The sequence below is a fragment of the Artibeus jamaicensis genome, unplaced genomic scaffold (assembly GCF_021234435.1).
Source record: "Artibeus jamaicensis isolate MK-2021 breed Jamaican fruit bat unplaced genomic scaffold, CSHL_Jam_final contig_233, whole genome shotgun sequence".
NCBI classification, from domain to species: domain Eukaryota; kingdom Metazoa; phylum Chordata; class Mammalia; order Chiroptera; family Phyllostomidae; genus Artibeus; species Artibeus jamaicensis.
In genome coordinates, this window is record NW_026521486.1 from 31,176,755 (window position 1) to 31,200,513 (window position 23,759).

At 35.6% G+C, this 23,759-nt stretch overlaps 1 protein-coding gene across 1 annotated transcript in view; it reads left to right on the top strand.

Annotated features, from left to right (window-relative positions):
- Window positions 1-23,759, top strand: part of LOC119042835 (solute carrier organic anion transporter family member 1B3-like) — a 44,024-nt gene that overhangs the window by 5,669 nt on the left and 14,596 nt on the right. The window contains 7 exon segments of the mRNA XM_037136641.2: window positions 8,134-8,275; window positions 10,834-10,966; window positions 14,055-14,176; window positions 15,682-15,828; window positions 16,469-16,567; window positions 19,333-19,575; window positions 22,576-22,740. Coding sequence (XP_036992536.2) covers window positions 8,134-8,275; window positions 10,834-10,966; window positions 14,055-14,176; window positions 15,682-15,828; window positions 16,469-16,567; window positions 19,333-19,575; window positions 22,576-22,740 — 1,051 coding nt within the window.

Consider the following 23,759-nt stretch of genomic DNA (forward strand, 5'->3'; position numbering starts at 1 on the left):
TACAGTGATTTCATTTGCGCCTGCACAGCAAGGCAACAGCAAACTGGCTGAAGCAAATGAACAGAGTGGTCCCTTGTTGTGTATTTGGAGAAGAGTTAGCAAATTAGCAGTATGTATAAAGTTTGTTAACTGAAGGCCAATAATGAAGATTAGGGGAGTAATAGTAATAATAATAATAGCTAAAATTTATGGAGTACTTACTATATGCTACACACTCTTCTAGTGTTTACTTGTATTTATTTCTTAGATTTTTATCATAATTTCTTACCACAATTCTGCCAGCCAGATGCTATTATCTCCCTTTTTAGGTGAAAAAATGTTGCAGACCCTGTCCAGCAGAATCCGCCTGTTGTGGCTGACGATGAGAATCAATGCACAGGTGACAACAATCCTGTGTGGAAAAAGGGAACCGCACGACTACTCTCTCAAAGGGACAGTGCCTATGGGTGCCTCGGCCACTCCCTCAAGAGGGGAGCACCCCGACCCTTGCCTAGACAGGTTTTTAGTGTTTTCCTGGGGTCTTACATCATAGAAAGATTTATTATCTATCACATAGAACATTATTGTCTACATTCTAGGTACAATCAAGGAAATAAAAATAACATGCAGAGGGGGATGGCAATGAGCTCATTCGCTCTGTCCTTGGGAGAGCTCACACAGGCTTTGGAAGTTACCTTGACGATAGACAATACACATTTGTTGTTTTAGACCAGGGTGAGGGAGTTTTAGCAAGAGCAAGCCATAACAGTCTAAGTATTTTCTAGGCCTGATTCCCACGGGAAAACTCGGTTTGAAGATCTGACTCCTACCCACCACTTTGCATCTGTAGGTTTTCCACACAGAGCTGAGTCACGTTTGCCAGGCCAAGACAAACCAGTCCCCTACAAAAAAACTTGGATGCAGAGAGGGCAAATGACTTCCTCAAGGTCCCCTAGTTCATACCATTAGTACCCTCAAGAGGTTCTGGTAAGCAGGGATTTGTAAATAGACTATCCAATGGTCTTCCCCATTCTATATTAGTGGTCAGTCAAGTATTTCTCATGGACACACACTTGTTACTGACATGCACAGACAGACTCAGTGGGTTGAGGCTGTAGGTGCAACTATACAAAACAGATTTTTAAATAACACTAGTATTGTCTAATTCTTTCTTACCCCCTTTCCCTCAATTTTTGAACCCAACAAACTAAATTATAGACACTCTACCAGAAGATCCTTCATCTTTGTCCTTGTCATTTCAGCAGTTTGGATTTCCGGAACCTCTATGTTGTAGTGAAAATTCTTTAACAAGACAAAAAATAATGCACCATCATCCAAAAATAAAGATAATAGGGCAAAAGTAAAAAGTTCCCCCCTTTCTGCCTTCATTCTCACTTCCTCTGCAAATGTAATCAGAATGATTATCTCCTATTAACCAATAGTTTTTATGTTCCACAGTTTTCCTCTGGTTCACTTTCCACCAGCCATATCAGCCTGTTCACTGGTTCTCAGAAATACCAAGCATGCTTCTTACTTGGAGAAATGTGTACCTGCTGTTTCCTCTTCTGAAATATTCTACTTCCAGATATCTTGCCCCTCCATCTCATTCAGATCTCTGTTTAAACTCTACCTCATGCCTGACTGCCCCATATAAAACAGCTTTCCCTGCCCTGGCTGGTGTGGGTCAGTGGACTGAGCACTGGCCTGTGAACCAAAGCCTCACTGGTTTGACTCCCAGTCAGAAAACTAGCCTGGCTTGTGGGCCAGGCCCCCAGTAGGGGGTGTGCAAGAGGCAACCACACATTGATGTTTTCCTTCCTCTCTTTCTCCCAGCCTTTCTCTACTCTCTAAAAGTAAATAAATAAAATCTTTAAAAAAGAAAAGTCTTCTCTCTTTCTGAGGATTGAGACTTCATTATTTTTTTTAAAAAACAGCATTTCCTGTCCATGACTCTTTAACCAAATCGATCTTATAGGACTTACCACCACTGGCACACCAACACACCCATGTGCCTGTGTGTGTGTGTGTACCCTCCATGGTGTAAAACACAAATGTATTATAGTTCTGTTATAATGTTAGAGTTCTAAAGTTGAGAAATCTGAAATGGGCCTCACTAGACTAACATCAAGGAGTTGGCAGGCTGTGTGTGCCTCTCAGGACACCGTCTTGGAGACTACGTCTCGGCCTTTTGCAACTTCTAGAGGCTGCCGGAAGCTCTTGACTCAGCTCTCTTCCATATTCAGGGCTATTGGTCAATCAAGTATTTCTCACATTTTATCACATTCACACTGACCCTTCTGCCTCCCTCTTACACATTTAAAAAACTCTTGTGATTACATTTGGTCAACAAGGATAATTTAGTATAACCTCTTTGAAGTCCTATCCCTTTGCATGCTACTTAATATACTCATGGGTAGGCAGTACTGGCCCTAATCTCTCAAACTTTGTGAATGTACATATGCTTACTTATAAAAGTGTTTACTCATATAGAAGTGGTTAGTGCATTTTTAATGCTACTTATGTTATTATATGAACATACAATAATTCATTTATCTATGGGCATGTTATTTTCAGGGATTTTATATTATAAATAATGTTAGTATGAATATTCTCATGCATATCTCCTGGTTTACCCAGAGTTTTTGTTGCCAATACCTTTGACTTAAATTGCTAGAACATAGAGTATAAAAATATTCAATTTTACAAGATAACGATAAATCATTATTTAAGTGGTCACACTACTTTCTGTGATCACCAGGAATTCATAAGAGAAAATCGGGATACGCGTTCTTTCCACTACTCGGCATCATTAGACTTCATGATTTTTCACATGTGAATGACTATTTTAGTAATTTCCTTTCAGGTAATGTATTGTTAGTGCATAGAAAATGCAAGTTTTTGAATGTTGATTTTGCATTCTGCATCTTTACTGAATTAATTTATTAGTTCTTTGTGGAGTCCTTAGAATTTTCTATGTGTAAGACCATGTCATCTGAAAAGAAGGACAGTTTTACTTCTTCCTTTATAAACTGTATATAGTGTATTTACTTTTCTAGTCTAGTTACTCTGGTTAGAACTTGCAGCACTAACTGTACTGAGTAGAGGAGGGGAGGGTTGGTGTACTTGCCTTCTTCCTGAGCTTAGAGGAAAAGCTCTCAGTGTTTCACCACTGAGTATGTCAACTGTGGGCTTTTCATATATGGCCTTTACTATGTTCAGGTACTTTCTTTTCTTAATTTGCTGACCATTTTTATCATCAAGAAGTGCTGAATTCTGCCACATGCTTTTTCTGCATCCATTGATATGAGCATGTGGTTTCGTCTTTCATGGTGATAATGTGATGGATTCCACTGGTTGACTTTCCTACATTGCACCAGGTGTGCATATCCAGTATAAATTCCACTTGGTCCAGTGTATCATCCCTTTGGTGTGGTTGGGTTCTGTTTGCTAGGATTTTGTTGATTTTTCCATCAATATTCATCAGGGATATTAATCTGTGGTTTTCTTTTCTTATAATGTCTTTATATAGCTTTGATATCAGGGTAATGTGGCCTGGTAAGATGAATTTGGAAGTGTTTTCTCCTCATCCATCCTTTGGAAGAGTCTGAGAAAGATAAGCATTCATTCTCCTTTCCTATGTGTTTTATAGAATTTCCAGTAAAGCCATCTGGTTCTGGGCTCTCTTTGTTGGAAGTTTTTGATCACTGCTTCAATCTTCTCATTAGATTTAAATCTATTTAGGTTTTTTATTTCTTCATGATTCAATCTTCATAGGGTGTATATTTATAGTAATTTATTCATTTCTTAAGATTACCCAATTTGTTGGCATGTAATTGTTCCTAGTACTCTCATAATTTATTTTATCTCTGTGATATCATTTGTAATGTTTCCTCTTTTATTCATAATGTTAGCTATTTGTATCTTCTCCCTTTTTCTTAGTTAATCTAGTAAGAGTCAATTTTACTGATTTCTTCAAAATCAATTCTTAGTTTCATTATTTTTTTCTATGAACTTTTTCATTTATCTCTTATCTTTATTATTTCTATCTTATAACTTTGGGTTTAGTTTGTTCTTTTTCTGGGTCCTTGCAGTGCAAGTTTAGGTTGTTGATTTGAGAACTTTATTGTTGATGCAATCATCTGTTCCTATAAACTTCCCCCTTCACCCTGTTTTCACTCCATCCTAAATGCTTTAATTTGCTGTATTTTCAGTTCCATTTGTCTCCAAATATTTTCTAATTTTCTTGATAATTCTTTCTTTGATCCGTAGGTTGTTTAAGAGCATGTTGGTAATTTTCACATATTTGTAGATTTTCCTGTGTTCCTCCTGCTATTGACTTCTAGTTTCACTCCATTGTGGTCAGAAAAGAGACATTATATGATTTCAGTCTTATTAAATTTGTGAAGATTGTTTCGTGGCCTAACACACGGTCTATCTCGGAGAATGTTTCATTTGTACTTGAGAAAAATGTATATTCTTCTGCTGTTGGGCAGAGTGCTTTGTATATACCTAACTGCAACAGCTGTAAAGTCCAGTGACTCCTTTTTCTGACTGGTTGTTCATACTGAAAGTGTAGTATGAATCTCTCACTCTTACTGTGTTCCTGTTTCTACCTCTAGTTCTCTCAGTGTTTGTATGACATTTTTGGGTGTTCTAATGTTAGATGCATGTGTATTTATAATTATTATATCTTCCTAATGAACTGACTCTATCATCATGTAATTTCCTTTTGTTCCTTGTGACAGTTTTTGTCTTAAAGTGTATTTTGTCTGATATAATCATGGCTATCACTGATCTTGTTAAGTTCTTGTTTGCATGGAATATCTTTTTCCACCTGTTCAGGCAGCTATAAGAAAAATACCATGGACTGGGTAGCTTAAACAATGAATATTTATTTCTCATAGTTCTGGAGGCTGGAAAATACACACCCAAGGTACTGGCAGAGCAGGTGCCTGGTGATGGTCCACTTCTTGATTCACGAATGGCTGTCTTCTCATTGTGTGTTTATATGTTGGGGAAAAGCATGAGAGTTCTCTGGGTTTCTTTTATAAGGGCTCTGATTCCATTTATGTGAGGTCTGTACAAGATGAGGCAAAAGTAGACTGATAGTTGTGAGACACAAAGCACAGAGCTTATTCTTGTATTTTTATTTATTAATTATTGTATTATTTTCCACTTGAACAACTATAAAACCACATTTGTTCCACCCTGTATTTCTTTTACTGAAAAATTTATCATTTGTTGTATTTTTGTTTTGTTGTTTTTCATCCATTCACTTTAACTTGCAGAATTCCCACCAGTGTTTCTCGTAGGGCAGATCTAGTGGTGATGAATTCCCTCAGCGTTTCTTATCCAGGAAAGCCTGGATTTCTCCTCTGTTGTTTAAGGACAGTTTTGCTGGATATAATATTCTTAGTTAGCAGTCTTCTTCCTTCAGTACTTTGCATATTTCATCCCACACCCTTTTAGCCTGCAAGGTTTTTGCTGAGAAAACGAATGATAATCTAATGGGAGTTCCCCTGTGAGGAGTCAGTTTTCTGTTATTGCTCCCAAGACTTCATCTTTGTCTGTGACTCTTGACAGCTTTATTATAATGTGTCTTGGAGTAAGTCTCATTACATGTATCCTGGAGAGAGTTGTTTGAACTTACTGAATTTGTAGGTAAATTTCTCCTCAGATTCGAGGGATGTTTGCCCATTACTATGTCTTCAAATAATTTCTCAGCCCCTTCATCTCTTTATTCTGCTGGTTCTTTCCTAACACATGTGTCGTTTGGCTTGAGGGCATCCCATGAGTCTGCTCTGCCTCCCGACTCAGTCTCTGGGTTCGTTAACTCATTTTTTTGTCTGGGCAAGTTTACTGTTCAGTGTGATGTTTTCAATTCAAGTAATGTGTTCCTCAGTTCCCTGATTTCTCTGTGGTCTACCTTCATACTTTCTATTTCTTTGATAATATTCTTATTTTGTTTTTGCATAATTTAAAATATTTTTCAATTAGGTGCGCATCTGTAATGCCTTCTAATTCTTTAAATATATTCATAATGGTAAATTTGAACTCTTTTTTATGACAATTCATACATCTTTGTTTCTCTAGGGAAAATTTCTGGAGATTTAGCTTGTTTCTTTAAATGTGTTTTCATTCCCTCTTTCTTGATATGTCTCCTTACTTTTTGTTGGAATTTTGGCAATTTGAGTAACCTGCCAACTCTTTCAGAATTTGTAGTCTGGTTTTCTATAGAGATGATTTTTCACTACTCAGTCACGCAATTCTGGAGACCTCCCAAGCTTTTCCTAGGCATATGTTTTCTTTGGGTTCTTTGAAGAGATGTGTGATTTTCACTTAGAACTCCTGGTGTCTTGTCCGAGACACTGCAGCCTCGCTGGTATTATAGTAAAGCACAATACTGGCGCTCCATCTAGTGTCAACCTTTGGTACTGCAGATTCTTGTGCGTGATTTATTATTGTCCTGAAACCCTCAACCTAGCAGGTCACTCTTGTCAGTGCTTGGATACATTAGTTCCTCAACCAAACCCCTTCAAGTCAGGACGTTGGTCATAAGTTCTACTTTTTTTCTCTCTCTGCAGGGAAAACACAGGAGTTGGAAATGTTGTCCCAATTGTACCAACCATGCTTGGGCTTGGGAGATGGGAAATGCTCTTGTTAGAGAGTTGAGAGGTCACAAATTTCCCTCCTGGGCTTTTCATATGGTTGGCTTCACACTGCCTAGGATGCAGAAATATTTTAACTGATTTCTGGCTTTCTCACAGAGGCATTTGTTTGGTTTATTGTTTTTAAATCCATGTCTCCTTGGGGGAAGGAGGATAAGAGCTTTTTTTGATTCTGCCATTTTGCTGACCTCACTCCCACACATATACAGGGTGGGGCAAAAGCAGGTTTACATACAGTCTCCAGATGAGTAAACTCTATGCTAATTCAGGGATAAACCCTGTGTTTCACATACTCACAACACTAAACCTATTTTTGCCCCACCATATATTTTCTTTTTATTTCTGGCACCAATAACATGATTTTTGAAATGATTTGAACCGCAACATTTTTCATTTTTGTTCTATGGTGTAAGACCGTATATGATTCTACAATTGTCAGAATTGACTCCCTTTGAAATCTTCATAATTTTTGTATCATTTCATTGGACAAATTTAACAACATTCTCCTATGTGTCTTGTTCCTTGTACCCATAAGTTCAATTTGTTTGGGTGTCTTCCTACTTTTTGTATTTCATTCTTCGATAACTCTGTTTGTCTGTCAGCATGGCCTTCTATAAAACAATACCAGACACTCAGTGGCTTAAACAAGTTAAATTTGCTTCTCACAGTTCTGGGGACTGGAAGTCTGAGATTGGGGTACAGACATGGCTGGGGTCCAGGGAGAACGCTCTTTTTGTTTTCAGATAGTTATCTTTTTTGCTTAGTCTTCACATGGCAGAGAGAGAGAGAAAATCAAACTCTGACAAGGAGACTAATCCTATCATGAGAGTTCCATGAACTGGGTGGGGGAGGCCCACGTGCAGTTTATAGTAAGTTTAGATTTTCATACTAGAAGCAAAAGAAATTTACTTACAGATATGAATGTGGGCTGTCAGAAGGATACCAATAAATGTTATTAGAATGAAATTGAAAATGCAATACCTGTAACCACTGAGGCCAAATCCTTTTCTATAACATTAAATATATTGCTTTGTTTTCTTCTTAATTTGGTTTTCTCCAGTAATAGTGATGTTTCATAAATGAAAAGATTTCCATTTGCCAGCTGGCTTGTTATGTTTCAGAGTGTGTAGGTGTAACCCTCAAAGTTAGCAGACACTATTCACTTGGAAATAAATAATAGCTTATCTCATGGCCACCTCAGACATCATCTAGGGTTTTTTTTTATAAATCAGCTAATAACATTAATTAGAAATAGGGTCTGTACTGCTCTATTAATTTGATGTAATCAGGTTAAAAAATGGTACTTTATCAGCATCTCGAACGCCACCATTCAAAGGGCTAAGAAGTGCCGAATAGTGCAGGGGAAAGGTAGGTATATATGATAAAATTATATTTTAAGTGAAGAAGAAAAGCCATTGTAATTCTGTGAATATATAAATATGTATTTCTGTGACTAAGCACTTTCCATCTCCCTGCTTTCTTTTAGACTTTCTTGGTAGCCCTCTCATTCAGCTTTGTTGCTAAGGCGATGGGCGGAACCATCATGAAAAGTTCCATCACCCAAATAGAAAGGAGATTTGACTTACCATCCTCTGTTGTTGGCATAATTGATGGAAGCTTTGAAATTGGTAATTTTTTATTTCTCTTTTGATTTCTACTTGGTAACCAGATTTGCAGAAGTAAAAGCTATTCATGCACACTCTACACCACTAGTTCTCAACCAGACATGAATTTGCCCCCAAGGCCTGTGTGGCAATATCTGAAGATGCTTCTGGTTGTCATAATTGAGGGAAGGGGTTTGATGGAAGGGGATTTGCTGATGTGTTTAGCAGTAGAGGCCACTGAACATCCCACAATGCATAGGACCATCTGCACAGCAAAGAATTATCCATCCCAAAAGGTCAATAGTGCCCAAGTTGAAAAACCCTGTTCTACACAATCTCATTACTTCCAAATAAATACTTTGCAGGGCTTTACCTTCTCTCTCTCAAGATTCTGTAATGCAAAAAAAGAAGAAAAATTTTTTAAAAGGTTGGAGAGAGGATTTCGATTCTGATGATTTGAGGAAGGAGAAACAGCTTTGGAGCAACCTGTGTTAAGTTTCTACTGTTTCACTGGGTGTGGAATTTGGAGTTAAAACTCCTTTCCTTCACGACCTCAAATATGTTGCTTGGTTGTCTCCATTTTGATCTGAATATCTCTCATAATAGTGAGGTTTTATATGATTGTTATTTTCTCTTATTTTATAAATTGGTAGCTCATTACCTCTCCCCATTTTTCCTCTTTTTTTCACTGTTTAAAAACTGAAAAGGACTTAAAAAATTATGTCTGCTGTATAGATTACAAATATTTTCTGCAACGTGTTGTTTATCTTTTAACTTTATTTAACATATATTTAGATATTGAGTATTTACAAAATAATTGTGTAAAGGAAGGCCATGTATGTTTCTGTTGTCAATCTGACTTTTCATGATTCAAAGGATTTTATGTGCTAAAGTACCCTTTGCTTTTTTACCTCCCTGGTTTAATGAAGTCATCTAGAATTTTAATATGAATTTGTTATTAGCTTTAAATCTTAATTTACTGTATGTCTCTTTTTATTGAGAAATTTATTCTAATATTTTTATTAAAACTTATTTCTTTGCTTACCACTGTCTCCTGGTTCTTATGGCTTAAGTCTCATGTTTAGTTTTTCTGAAGATTATTTTCACATAGTTATTTTTTTCCAGAAATGATTAAACACATGACATTTTCTTAGCCCTTTGCTTATTAGAAAGTGTATTTACTTCACTATCATATTCACGTGATAATGTATGAGTGTAATTAAAAGTGCAAAATCTCTTTTTCTCAGAGCATTTAAAATATTTGTCTACTGTTCTGTAACACCTGATGTTGCATAAAAAAATCCTTACCAGTATCATTGTCATGCACTGAGAGATGCCTGTTCTTTATCCATCCATGAGTTTCAGAAATCTTACCAACATGTACCCAGGACTATTGCTTTTGCATTATCTGTGGTGGAGAAACATAAAAATTTTCATCTGAATACTTAAGTCTTCCTTTAGCTCAGGAAATTTATTTTATATTTTTTAATTTATTTCTTTCCATTTATTTTCTTCTGAAATGTACCTAAGATGAATATTAAATTTTTCTGTCTGTTTTTCAAGTTATTCTTTCTAACATTGTATCTTTTTATCTTTATGTCGAACAATATTTTTGATGCTATTTCTCATCACACCAGGTCCCAACATGAACATTTTTATAATATTTTTAATGTAAATACTTCAGTATTCTTTTATTAATTTCAGTCTGCCAGTTCTTATTTTATGAATACCTATGCACCTCTACAAATTCTAACTGGATTTTTTCAAAGTTTCTCCTTTTTTTGTTTCCTTCTTTAACTGTGTCTTCATAGGTTACTTTATCTGCCAGTTCATTTTGGTGCTTTTATTTCATGCTGTTTTTTCCATCAAACATTCAGCAATTTTTGGTGGTTGTTTGTTGTTATATATGTATAATCAGAATTGATCGTGACCCCCTTCCCTTGGAATGCCCCTTTCACTCTTTTTAATGTAAGTAATTCCTACTCCACATTAAATCACAGTGGCCCCCCCTCCAGGAAACTTCCAAAACCCTTACTTAACTTCAGCTCCTCCTTTCCGTGGTCTAATAGCACCTCTATTCATGTATTTTTGTTACTTCTGTGTAAGTACATTGGGGACAGATACCAGAGTTCCTTCCTTTTTATATTTCTGGATCCTAACACCATGGCAGGTACTTAAGTGGAGTTTAAAGAATGCTAGAGTGAATGTATAAATAAACGCACAATGAAGAACTTTCTCTCAGGGCAGATACTTTCTCCATTTTTCTTCATCCTAATACTATCCAGTTAACTCCAAATTCTTCAATGAAGTTCTACGTCACTAATATTGCCAAGTAAGTCAAGTGCTTTCTTTCCTATCTGAAACCTATTCTACTTATTATTAATATCATAAAACTTTACAGTGAGTGGTTTAATGTAAGTGAGTTTCATTTTCTCAATTAAATTGCAAGGCCTTTGAGGGCAAGTACCATGTCCTATGCTCTATGTGTATTCATTCTAGGGCCTTCTGTTCTACTGAACACAAAGTTGGACTCAGGGTTTGCTATAGTGAATCATATTAAAATAATTTTGGCCTCTTTCTAGGAAATTTGTTTGTGATTTTATTTGTGAGCTACTTTGGGTCCAAACTACACAGACCAAGGATAATTGGAATCGGTTGCCTCATTATGGGTATGGGAAGTATTATATGTGCTTTACCGCATTTCTTCATGGGCTAGTAAGTATTAAACAGCTCTGCACCATTAATTACCATTTACTTGTAAGCTAATAATAAAATTTCATTGTACCCTTTTAAATAAGCAGTCATCTTTTAGAAGAACATCCACCAGGTATGTGTAGAAATAAAGTTTACTTTTTAATATAATAATTACTTGTTAATATTATTTTCATTAATAATAACTCATTGTTATTTTCATTAATAACTCATTGTTATTATCATTATTATTTAATGTAATAATAACTGCTTTATCCACCTAGCTTTAAATACATCTGAAATATGAATAGCACTGATTCAGTTATACAGTTTCATCAGAAATAAAAAAGATCTCTATGACTTTCTATAGTCATACTTTATAGAAGTATGACGTATATCCTTCATGTCTTTGCCTATATGTTTATTATTTGTATATTTAATAAGCTTCCTCACTCAACTACTGCAGTATCGCTTCTCCCATTACCATATCCATTGAGTGAGTTCTTCCTAAGGTTACTGTTGAGTTAAAATCAGAGTCAGATATGATAGAAAATCTAAAATAGAGATGGCTTAAATAAGATGGAAGCTTCTTTTTTACATAAAAAGTTAATATGACTTTCCCAGGGTGATAAGCGGCTGCTTGTTTTTGTCACATTGCTCTGTCTTGCATAGCCCCGACACGATGGCCCAGGTCCTGGCAACATTGTTCTGGGCCACAGGATGGAGGAGGGAAGAATAAGCAGAAGAAACAGAACACACCCAGCTTGGGGCTTACAGAATATTTTTGGAAGCGTGACTTCTACTGACTTCATGTTGCCCAGAACTTGATTACATTTTACACCATTCAGATACAGATACATGAGGAAAATAGACTTTATTCCAGCTTGCCATGCTACTAGCTAACAATTCCATCTTCTATTATAATGCAAGGAGGGAAGAATGGGTATTGAGAGACAATGAGCAGCTTCTGCTAAAATCCTTAATTACTTACTCATTGCCAAAGCCAATTGCCTTTGGTGATCATATTCCTTTTCTCTCCCCTATATTTGACCATCATAAGCACTTTCTTCTTCCTGGTACTTTTTCTGCTCTTTATTGTATTGTTCTCTCTTGATTTATCTCCTATCTTCGTGTTTCCTCATCATGCCACCCTTTTGTTCTGCTGCCGACACTATAATGTCAGTATCCTCTAATTTCCCTCTTCAGTCTCCTTTGCTTTTCATTCCAGATGATCCGTGTGGATTGTATGCATCAAATGCAGCTAGCTATCCCCTAAACCTGGTGACTTTTTCTTACACTCAAGATCTATATAATCAACCATCTCCTGGGCATCTCCAACTTAACATTCTACAAGCATTTCTCATCCATCTGTTCAAAACCAAATTCATCCCCACACCAAAATCAGCTCACATTGTTCATATGCATTCTATCAGTGATTCGTATTTAGCCACAAAGGAACTCAAACCAAAGTCAAGGGCTTCACCCTAGATTTTTAATTTATTTCAATACAGATGACCAGTGGTCACCAAGCCTTGCTTATTCTCTATCTGTCAAAGTTGTACCATCCTTTCATCCCCATTGTCCCCAACCTACTTGAGGCTTCTCTCCTTTCTTGGCCTGGACATTTTGTCTCCAGTCTAAACTCTATTCTAACAACTCTATTCTAACTCACAGAGTATTCATTTTAAAACACAAATTTACTTATTTTACTCCTGTTTAAAACTCCCAATTTTCTAGAACAGTATTTTTCAAACTACAGATTCTGAACCACAAGAGGACCAAAAAAATTGATTCAGATTAATTATTGAAACCAATAATATGATAAGATCAAATAGAATAAAATAGAACAGAGGAATATACAATGTGAGTAAAAATAGATATTGTTCTGTGAAACTTTTGTTTTGATTGTGTATGTACTTGTGAGTATGTACATGTGCATGCACATGTATATATTGTGATTGTGACAGAAAATGTATTTTGTATTGTTGGTCACAGTCAAAAATATTGAATGCCTCTCACCTGTGGATTAATATCTATTATAAATCCATTTGCATACACAGGTTGCTCATTGATGTGGTCTTTGATTCTCTTCCTAATTTCACTTCACACTGCTCCCTGTGGCTGAATGCCACATTCTGGGCCTGCAGTTTTCCAAATGTGTCCTCATATGTCATACATGGTGTTTCTTGCAATCTTGAATACTTTTTGATATTGTTGTCTGCCTATTAAACTCTTATCTATATTCAAGATTCATCTCACATGTCATCCTCACTGGGAGGTCTTCTCGAATCTACTTACTCCACGACCTCAACGAAAGATGATTATCCCCTTTCACTTTGTAACAACTCAGAATCCAGTGTAGTACATTTATTGTATCTTTTATCATATATATGTTCATCCTGGCATAAAATTCCCTAAGTACAAAGACTCTTTTCTTTCTAGTTATTTTGGAGCTGAGTATAATGTTTGGCATGCCCTTGGAGCTTCAGAGGTATATCAACATTTGACCCTATTCCATTGCTGTGGTTCTTGAGGTCTTCCTCACCAAATGAAAATGGACTAGAGCTTTTTAAGCTCTAGAGTTGTTTTGAAGAGTCAGGCTTATGATAGTGTGTGTGTGTGCACGCATGTATCCATGAACAAAAACTTCAGACAGATTATTGATAGAAAATACAGATGAATTAGTGTGTATTATAGATTGATTCAGAAAACACTGCTCTAAAGTTTATTAAATGTTTAAAATGTACCATAGTTTAAACTGTGACTATCTTTGAAGATGGTTCAGAGAGACAGGAGATACAGTTAGCGAGGGTTTTTTTTAAGCATAAAACCAAGCTATCTGTATCTCAGTGAGACTGCAAGCACTCCTGGGAGGGAGGTGCAATAACGTACACTGTCTCTGGCCTGGGGAGCAGTGGCTGATGTTTCTCACCGAACACGCCAGTCTCACTTTCACCCACCACCTAAAATACAGGCTGGGAAGTCGACAGAGGATTCTGATGCTTTGTAGAGAGCATGGTGTATATAAAAGGGAAATTTTCCCTGTACTTCTGGGAAAAGTAAAAATACTCAGTAGTGAAGCAAAAATTTAAATCTAGTGATGTTCTTATAGTTACAGGTATTCTAAAGACATCTATGTTAATCCATCAGAGAATTCAACATCAGGCTTATTGACCTGTTTCACTAATCAAAGTGTGTTACTCAATAAAACATCACCTGGGATAGAGAGAAAAGGTAAGAATTGAATTGACACTAGTGAATATTAGTGTCACTAATAAATAGACTAAAATTTATCAACTTAATTACATCTGTAAAATTGATTAGCAAAATCAATTTAAAACAAATAAGAAAAGCATTGCATTTTTACAGTAGTGTTAATATATTATATATAAAGAGCTTTTAGAAATAATAAAAAGAGCAAAATACTTTGGTATAAAATTGGCAAAGAATATATGCATTTAAAATAAAGACAGAAGTGGCATAAATATATAAAAATGTAACTGCTATTTATGAAAAATGGCAAATTGTTACACCAATTATATAGCCTGTTATAACACAAATGTATAAATATAAATTATAACATGTAAAATTACTAATTTTAACATGAATTACAGATTTTTCTGCCTACTAGGGAAAGATTAAAAATAAAAATAAATAAGGTAGAGGAAAAAGGACACATTTGTCTATATAAATGTGGGAGTATATAAATTTCTAACTCTTTTTGGAGGTTTTCAATATAGTAAAGAACAAAATGATGAATTTCTTCTTAAATCAACAGTTTTAACTTTTACTTATTTATCTTAAGAAGATAACCAGGATGTACAAGGATTGATTTATGATTATAGATATGGCATCCCTGTTTAACAGAATAAAAAATTAGAAATGTTTTGTGAGTGAAAAGTAAGAGATTGAGTAAATAAACTGTGAAACTTTTTTAGCACGCTACTATGCTGTCATTAAAATGCTATGTGAAATAAGTCAGACAGACAAAGACAATTCCCTTAGGATTTCACTTATTTGTGGAACCTAAAGAACAAAATAAACCAACAAAATTGAAACAGGCACATAGATTCAGAGAATAGACTGACGGTTGCCAGAGGGGAGGAGGATTAGAGGTCTGGGTGAGAAAGGTGAAGGGATTGAAAAGTACAGATTGGTGGCTACAAAACAGTCTTAGGAATGTAAAGTACGGCATTGGGAACACAGTCACGAGTAGTCTGGTCACTGCAGTGGCAGGCAGGCACTGGAAATATCTGGGGGTCACCTTGTAAAGTGATTGTCTAACCATGATGCTGTACACCTGAAACTAACACAAAGTAATACTGGAATTAAACTGTGACCGAAATAAATTCTTACATACAAGAATTCTTCATAACATGGGAAAATTGTCATAATACAGTGGTAAGTACTACAAAAGTAGATTATAATAAGAACCGGACATTTAACTGTATAATAAACACAAAGAATATTACACATATTTCTATTTGCACTAAAATGCAGAAGATACACAAGTACACAAACCTTAGAAGTGGCTCTCTGTGTGTGATTGGACTACAAATAAGTTTTACTTGTTTTCTTTGTGCTTGTCTGTATTTTCAAGTTTTGTAAAGTGAATATGAATCACTTATAAATAGAAAAAAGAAATATTTTAATGGAATAATTAAGGGATTATGGGATTGAGTTTCTAATAGAAATGCTAAAGTTAATTATTAAATTGAAACCTTCTCTTGTGTACAAAGGTTTGGAAAAGGAATCTGAGACATATGCATGGCTACTTGTCCTGGTGGGTAATGTGCTTCGTGGAATTGGGGAAAGTCCCATACATCCCTTGGGGATTTCTTACTTGGATGATTTTGCAAAAAAAGGAGATTCTTCTTTTCATTTAGGTAATGTACAAAAAATATTACATTTTTGATTACCTGGCTCTACCCTTCAAAGAATAGTGTTCCTTAATTCATTCTTTTTGTTTGTTTGTTTGTTTTTCAGAGGAGAAAGAAATGTTTATTATTTTTGTTTCTTCCTTGTTATCTATTGCTTCTACCCAATAGCCTAAATAGCAAAGTACAGGTATATAGAGTTTTTTTTTAAATTTATTTTAATTGGTGTTCAAGTAAGTTCTCTGTCTTCTACTCCCACCCCAGCCCACCCTCCCAGTTCTCCCCACCTCCCTCCCATTTCCACCCTCCCCTAGTTTTTGTCCATGTGTTTTTCATACTTGTTCCTGCAAACCCCTCCCCCTTTTCCCTGAAATTCCCTCCGCTCTCCTGTCTGGATGCTGTCAGCCCGTTCTCTATTTCAATGTCTTTGGTTATATTTTGCTTGTTTGTTTGTTTTGTCCTTTAGATTCCTGTTAAAGGTGAGATCATATGGTATTTATCTTTCACTGCCTGGCTTATTTCACTCAGCATAATGCTTTCCTGTTTCTTTATTTATTAAAACTTTTATTGTGTAATGTTACTTTAAAAATATATTGAAAAGAACCATGTATTGTTAGTGCCTGATAAAATTGTTTTATATTATCTTCAGGTGGTTTATTTGCATTCGCAATGATTGGTCCAATTTTTGGCCTAACACTGGGATCTCTCTTTGCTAGAATATACGTGGATTTTGGATATGTAGATCTGAGTGAGTACAATCAAAACAAGATATCATGACAATGCTTTTCCTGTACAGGACATCATTCTTCCAGAAAATCGAATTAACCCTCATAGTCCTTTGTGATAGTTTGTCAAAAGTTACAAATAGAAAATAAATGTATGAATAACCAGAATAAAAATAAAGTTCAGCTCTTGTCTATACCAGACTTTTACCACTAAGTCTATAATAAGTCTAAACATTTTTAACAAACTTGCTTAAGATTACTTCATGCAAAATAACTGTAAACTAATTGGCAAATTTCTGTAAACTAATTGGCAAAATAACTGTAAACTAATTGGCAAATTGGCAAATGTGCCCTGTAATAACACTTCACTGCATTTACCCTTGGAAAACCTTCTCTCCATTTTCTATTTGCATGGTTCTTAAAGTCTCTTCCAAAATGTGGCTTCTGCTCAGTGAAAACTTACTGTACTTTCTTTAAAGAAACCACTGTTAACTAGCCCAAAGTTGCTTGCTTTTGGTCACCAAGAGCATGCCTGTATTGTAGCCCTCGTACAATGAGCCATAAACATCTGTGCCTCACCTGCTATATCTTTTAGAACATATCAAGATGATTCCTGACTTAATGTATAATAAGTAATTCATGCTTGTGAATAAACATCTTATTTTCTATCTACCAGGAGTTGAATAGATCTCCAAGTAGATCAAAGGGGTTCATTTTCAAAATGGAGTAGACACTACAGTAGGCCAATAACCACAAACTTGAAAGTGTTTTATAATATCAAGCTTAAGCAAGTACCTGTTGAAAAGTTTTGTATCTTCTATTTTGGACATGTAAATTAGAGTTCAGGTTCACATTCTGTACATTTTGGCTCATTCACGTCCACGATCATCATTCTTTTTTATCACAAAGAGTACAGAAATAAATTGTTAGAGTCTTTAGGTCAATAGTTTTATAATTTCTTTATATAATCAGAAATCACTCCTCACACAATATGTTAGAATCCCTGTTAATTCCATTTCTGCCATGTTGAGACCTTGTTATATCTTCTCTTATTCAGCCATGGGTACAATATAAACATGTGACAAAGTACACTTTAGCAAAATCCATTGCCTAGTGGAGCCGAAGAGATAACATAAGTGAGTCAGGAGTGTCAGGTGTGGTAGTTAAGTGGGAAGAATTGGTAGTGGACTAATGGCCTTCCCCATACACCAAAAAGCACAGGCCCCGCTCAGCCTCAACCTATCCTTTTCATACAGAAATTTCGATCCAGCATTGACAAGCTCTAGTGATTAATTTTCAAGGAAAAGCAGATTCTTGTGTATCATTTTTCAATTTTTAAGACAGTGTGTCAGCCCTGGAAAACTTTTTGACTGCCTTGACCAGTGTAGCTCAGTTGGTGGGGCACTGTCCTGCAAACCAAAGGGTTGCCGATGCGATTCCCAGGCAGGGCACATGCCTGGGTTGTGGGTCCAGTCCCCAAGGCACATGTAGTTTTAAGCATTTGAGAGGCAATCAAATGATGTTCCTTTCTCACATTGATGTTTCTCTCCTCATATTTCTCCCTCCTTTCCCCTCTCTCTAAATGTAAATAAATAAATTTTGTTTAAAAAAAGAAAGAAAAACACTTTGACATGCCCTGTTTAACTAGATCATGATTTCTAGTTCCTATCTGTAGACCAGTGGTAGAACAGGGAAAATGTTATCAAAATGACATTTCATGAGTAAATATTTAGCAGGTAGATGAAGTCACTGTTCCTACCAATCTTTTTCTAAAATCTGAGTTGCTGTTTATGAAACAATGTGATCAGTTTTATGAAACGATATGATCATGTAAATCAATCTTAAACTGTGATCTGTGCATACTTGAAAGCTAGTCCAATAAAGAGAACGAATCATTTATTTTTAATTTAATTTTTTCATCATCATTCATCCCCCTCCCCCTCTTCTACATTTATTTCTATTCAGTTTTCAATCAAGTCAATATTTTGTCATATCACTAAGTTTTCTGATAGATCAAAGTATGGTGGCACCATCACTGTGCTTCAGACTTCTGTGGTGTGTATGTTATACACATGTTGTGCTTTCTCATTACTTAGAATGTTTACTTTATGTTTCCTGAGGTAGCTCATTTATACTTGTTTAAATATAATGTTTATTCATGCATGCCTTCAGGAAAAATATAATTTAAATAAAATAGTTCAATTATCCCTGAATTTTAGAGTGCAATGCTCCTGGTCATGTTTAAACTCAGATTATATTTTGTGTATATCTTCACCAATACCGTTTTTGGTGCTGTCAAAGAGTTGGAAATGCAGGTTCTTGTGTGAGGTGGGGGGTGCTATGATTGGCTTTGAGAATTTCTTGCAGACTTCTGTCAATTTCATTGTTGGTGCTTTCTTAACCTCAGCAGATGGTGCCAATAGTTTTCAGACAAGAACAAGGGTTTTTATGCCTTCCATAATTGGTACCTCAATGTTTTGCAGGCTTAAATGTTCAAAAATGGTTTTGTCCAGTTAATGTCATCAGAAAAGCCACCAAGTTCACACCAGCTCAGGCAATGACATGACTGATTCCTGCACAAGAGCAATTATATGATGTCATTAAGTTTTAAGCTTATTCAGATATAAGAGATGACAACATGTGAAAAAAGAAAGTAGTGTCTCAGAACTGATAAAATATAGTTGATTTGTTTCTGTGGAGGGAAACAATCATTATTACCCTTATTGCCCAGAATTATTGCATTTAAAGTAATATTTTTTTACTGTCTTCTCCTAATTCTTTATTATAGGCAGTATAAGAATAACTCCTAAGGACTCCCGTTGGGTTGGTGCTTGGTGGCTTAGCTTTCTGTCCGCTGGACTATTTTCTCTTATTACTTCCATACCATTTTTTTTCTTGCCCAAAAATCTGGATAAGCCACAGAAAGAAAGGAAAGGTTCAGCATCATTGCATGTGCTCAAAGTAAATGAGGAGAAGAATCAAATGGCTAGTCCAGTTGACTATAGGAAAAATGTGGCTGAAAATTTAACTGGTAAGTGTTTCATATTTATTGTCATTTGGAATTGTTAATCTCAGTAAAAGGAAGGAGGGAGTATTGCAAAACAATTTCATGCTCAAATCATCTAGAGATAGCCATTCTGCACTGAATTTAGCTGAACTATTTTTCAAAGATTCCTACTAAGATTAGCAAATGTTTTCTGAACACAAATCAACTCCTTGAAGAGGACTTGGTTTGCAGTCTTTATCAGGGAGAAACCACCCAAAGATTAAAAATATCTGTCATTTATAAACCAAAGAGTATATATTCATTTCAAAATAATATGCTGTGAACCATGAGGGTTAAAAGGACTATTATATTTCATTCATTTTTTCACTCATTTGTAAATAGTACCAGGCACTGTACTATGCCTGGGTGATAGAATACTGCCTATTTTCCTAGAATTTACAATCTAGTGGGTTGTACCCAGAAGCATACAGACAATTGTAATATAGTCTTTAAGTGCTCTGGTAATGTTAGATATAAGAAACTCTCAGTGTCTGTAACTTGGGCAACTTAACTTTTCTTAGGTGGAGAGGTGGCATAAAGAGAAAGAAATAAGAGGTTTCTCTCTAGATAATTAAAATAACATGTTTTTTTCTTTGTAATCACATAGGGAAAAAAGTTTGATTACTTAAAATACTTTTAAAAAGTAGAAGCACCAGCAGTAGCTATGATGCTCAAAGTCAGTCATGTGAATAATGACCCTCCACTGTCTGATAGTGCCGTCCCGTCAGACATAAGCACCGAGGGCTAGTGGAGATCAGTTTCAGAGCAATCACCTGGAGAACGATCCATCAGCAGTCAGGGCAAGGTCGTGGATACAAGGAGGTGTTAGTGCAACTGCACATTGCAGGGAAATGGTGGCATATACAACCCACAGCAGAGCAGTGTCTAATCCCTTGACAACCTTTTTGTGTTGAAGCGAATTAAATATTCTCAGGTATAGCCTAATTTCTCCCTCTCATAGTTTCTTATACTCACGTGATTGTTATATTCTCCTCCCCATCACGTTGATCCAAAACCAGTGGTGTGATGGAGCCAGCTTCTGTTGGCTTATGAGAGAGGACTGTTCATTCGTCCGCTACATTAGAAGCTTGAAATTGGCCATTGTGGGGGGATTTACCACCATTTATTACTGCATAAATTGGGAAACACCACAAATCAGGCCTTGTTTTCCCAAGAGTCAGTGAAAAATTTACCAGCATGCCACTGAGTTAGAAGCTTCTGAAATTTAACATGTACACCGAAAATAGCATACCAAGAAAAATTTCACTGTTTTTCGGCCTATGCTGTTTCCGCTGCACCAGCTCAAACCCGTGAACAGTAGTGGATTGACTAAAACTGAAAAGAACATAAGGGACTGTGAGCCCCAAAAGAATGGAGAGGGTAATAAATATACAAAAATAGGACACATGTGAATATCAGCTGTGTTTGTTAGATAGTGGCCAGGACAGTAAAGAGGCCCTTAATTATGTGCTGTTAAGAATGATAAAATAACTAAAACCATTTAGTTGGAAAAAACAAAATTGCATTTGTTCTATGTTTTTGAATAGAAATAATAAGACTAACTAGAAAGAAGGAAAGAAATATTTGAGTGCATTACAAAAATAATTTGTAAATAAAATTAGTAAGAGTAAGAATTGGCCAAAAACGGAACAGATTTCTTTCTGAGGACATTAGCTTAATGTTCCTTGACTGGTTTATTGATCCAATTACTGAGGATATATTGTGGATCACAACTGTGTGGCAGTTCAGAGCAGATGACACTCAAGTTCCCACCTGCTTCAAAAAGTCCATGACCTGTCGAGCACTCCTGCTCCGCTGCTCTTGACCCAGCATCACCACTTACTCAGATCACCTCACCTGTCAGGGGTCCTCCAGACTGTGGAGCGCCATGAGAAAAATGTGGCATGCTTCAGCCGAATCATTTTAAATATTATTTACTCCAGTTATAAATTTTCTTTTTCCTTCTTCTACACTGTTTGCCCTAACTCTCCTTTCTGCTTTTAGCAGATAAAACTATCTTTAGTTGCCACTAGAAAGAAGGCTTGATTCTGACCACATCTAATGAAACCCTTTAGTGACCTGCAGAACAAGATCTTTCAAAGCCTGTGCCATCTATCTCTCAAATAGTTAAGTTATCGAGACATAACTATTTCTGAGTATCTGGTTCAGTCCTTTCAGACTTTGCTATCTTGCCTGTTTTTCTAAGTAGCTCCTTCCACTTTAACTCCCAGTATAGCCTGTTTGATTTACTAATCACAGACACGGACCACATAATTCTTCCATGGACAGAAGGTATGAATTTGTTACCCCTCTATTTGTAGGTGCAGGTGGTTGTACTATTATTGACATAATGTCAACTGAGACACGTCATTATTCTCTGACTCTCCTGGCACCTTGAGAAAGGCGATGTATGATACTGCCAGGTATACTGAGGCAGTAGTTTTACTAAAGAAAAGCTGTGTACCACAAAACAAGGGACCTGTGTCCTGGCACTAAATTGATCTTCATGATTTTTCAATCTTATTCTTCTTATTTCTGCATTATTAAATTTTTGTTGAGTAATTTCATTATTGAGTGCTAATAAAGAGACCGTTCATGTCTTATTAACTTTTGTTTCTTGAACACAAACATATTGCCTGGTCCCCAGCTGAAAAGCAAATACATGTTGAATGAATGAATAAATTAATTAGTCAAGTATGTAGTTGGGTGGCAGAGTGGCAAAAATAACCAAATACAATGTGAACAAAGCAAGTTGCAAACAGCATGTATACATGATCCCATTAAGGTAAAAGAAATAAAGTACATATTAATGTATAGATAGAAAAAATTGAAGAAATTTATGCAAAATTATTGATATGATTGCAGGTATTCTGACTTTCTGGTGTCATGAATTTATATCATTTTAAATGTCATATAACATGTTTATAACATTAAGATAATGTATATTTAAGCTACATTCTATCTCTTATATTTATGTTTTTATAGGTTTTTTCCAGTCCTTAAAGAGCATCCTTACCAATCCCTTGTATGTTTTGTATTTGTTGCTGTCACTGGTGCAAGCCAGTGCCTTTATTGCTATTGTTACTTATGTCTTCAAATACTTAGAAGTACAATATGATAAGTCTGCATCTGAAACTAACCTGGTGATTGGTAAGCTACACTGTTCATGTTTGCTTGATACATGATATACTACCAAGTAATTGAGTAGTGAGTGATACTGTGAAGGCAATTCCACATTTTAGTAAATATAATTTCCACTTATTCTTTTGCAAATCTTATCAAATTTGTCGATCTTGTGATATCATCATTGTTCTGAATTTGAAGTGGCACTTCATATTATTTTTGAATAGATTTTTTGAAGAAAGAAAATGCATGTGAATGAAATACTTAGACATGGTATCTGCATAACTGGGTCTTATCATTCAGTGCTGAGATCCAGAGACAAAGCCCTTTATAAAGTGATTATTGTATTTCCATAACTCATGAACTTTGAATCAGGACTCAGCTATTTACAAAAAATAGAAGAGTGATGTTTCCCAAACAAAAACAATTTAAACATGTTATTGATGTCGACATAATTCAAAACTAACATCATCTTGTATAGCTATTTGTTTTTGTTTTGTTTTTTTTTTGCTACAATGTTCATTTACCACAACATAGTAAGGCTTGTTCATGGAGGAATGGTCTTCTTACATCATTCTTCCCCAAGACCCAGGGATAATATTGAATTCTTAAGAGTAGTACATTACCTAATACAATACCCAGAACATTGAAGAAACTTCATAAATATTTGATGAATTAAATTGAATTTATCAACAGGTATGTGAGTAGGTCACAAATAAATGAGAAAAGAATAATTATGTATGATGCTCATACTGAATTTGAGATAAAAGTTTGAACTGGAGGAGTGAAGTTTGACTCCCAGTAATTTTACCAGCCTGAATTTTTTGTTAGAGCATTCTTCATATTTAATAACTCTTACAGCACAATGAAATGAAAACATAAGAGGGATCATTCATTTTTAACACTGTATGTAAACCTGTTTATCATCTCAAGGTATATGTATGTGTTTGAATTCATAAAAAAGAGATATTAACTCCAGTATTCAATTCTAAAGTACTGAGCAAATTTGGAGTGTTTTTAAGAATTAGAACTTTTCATTTTGAGGA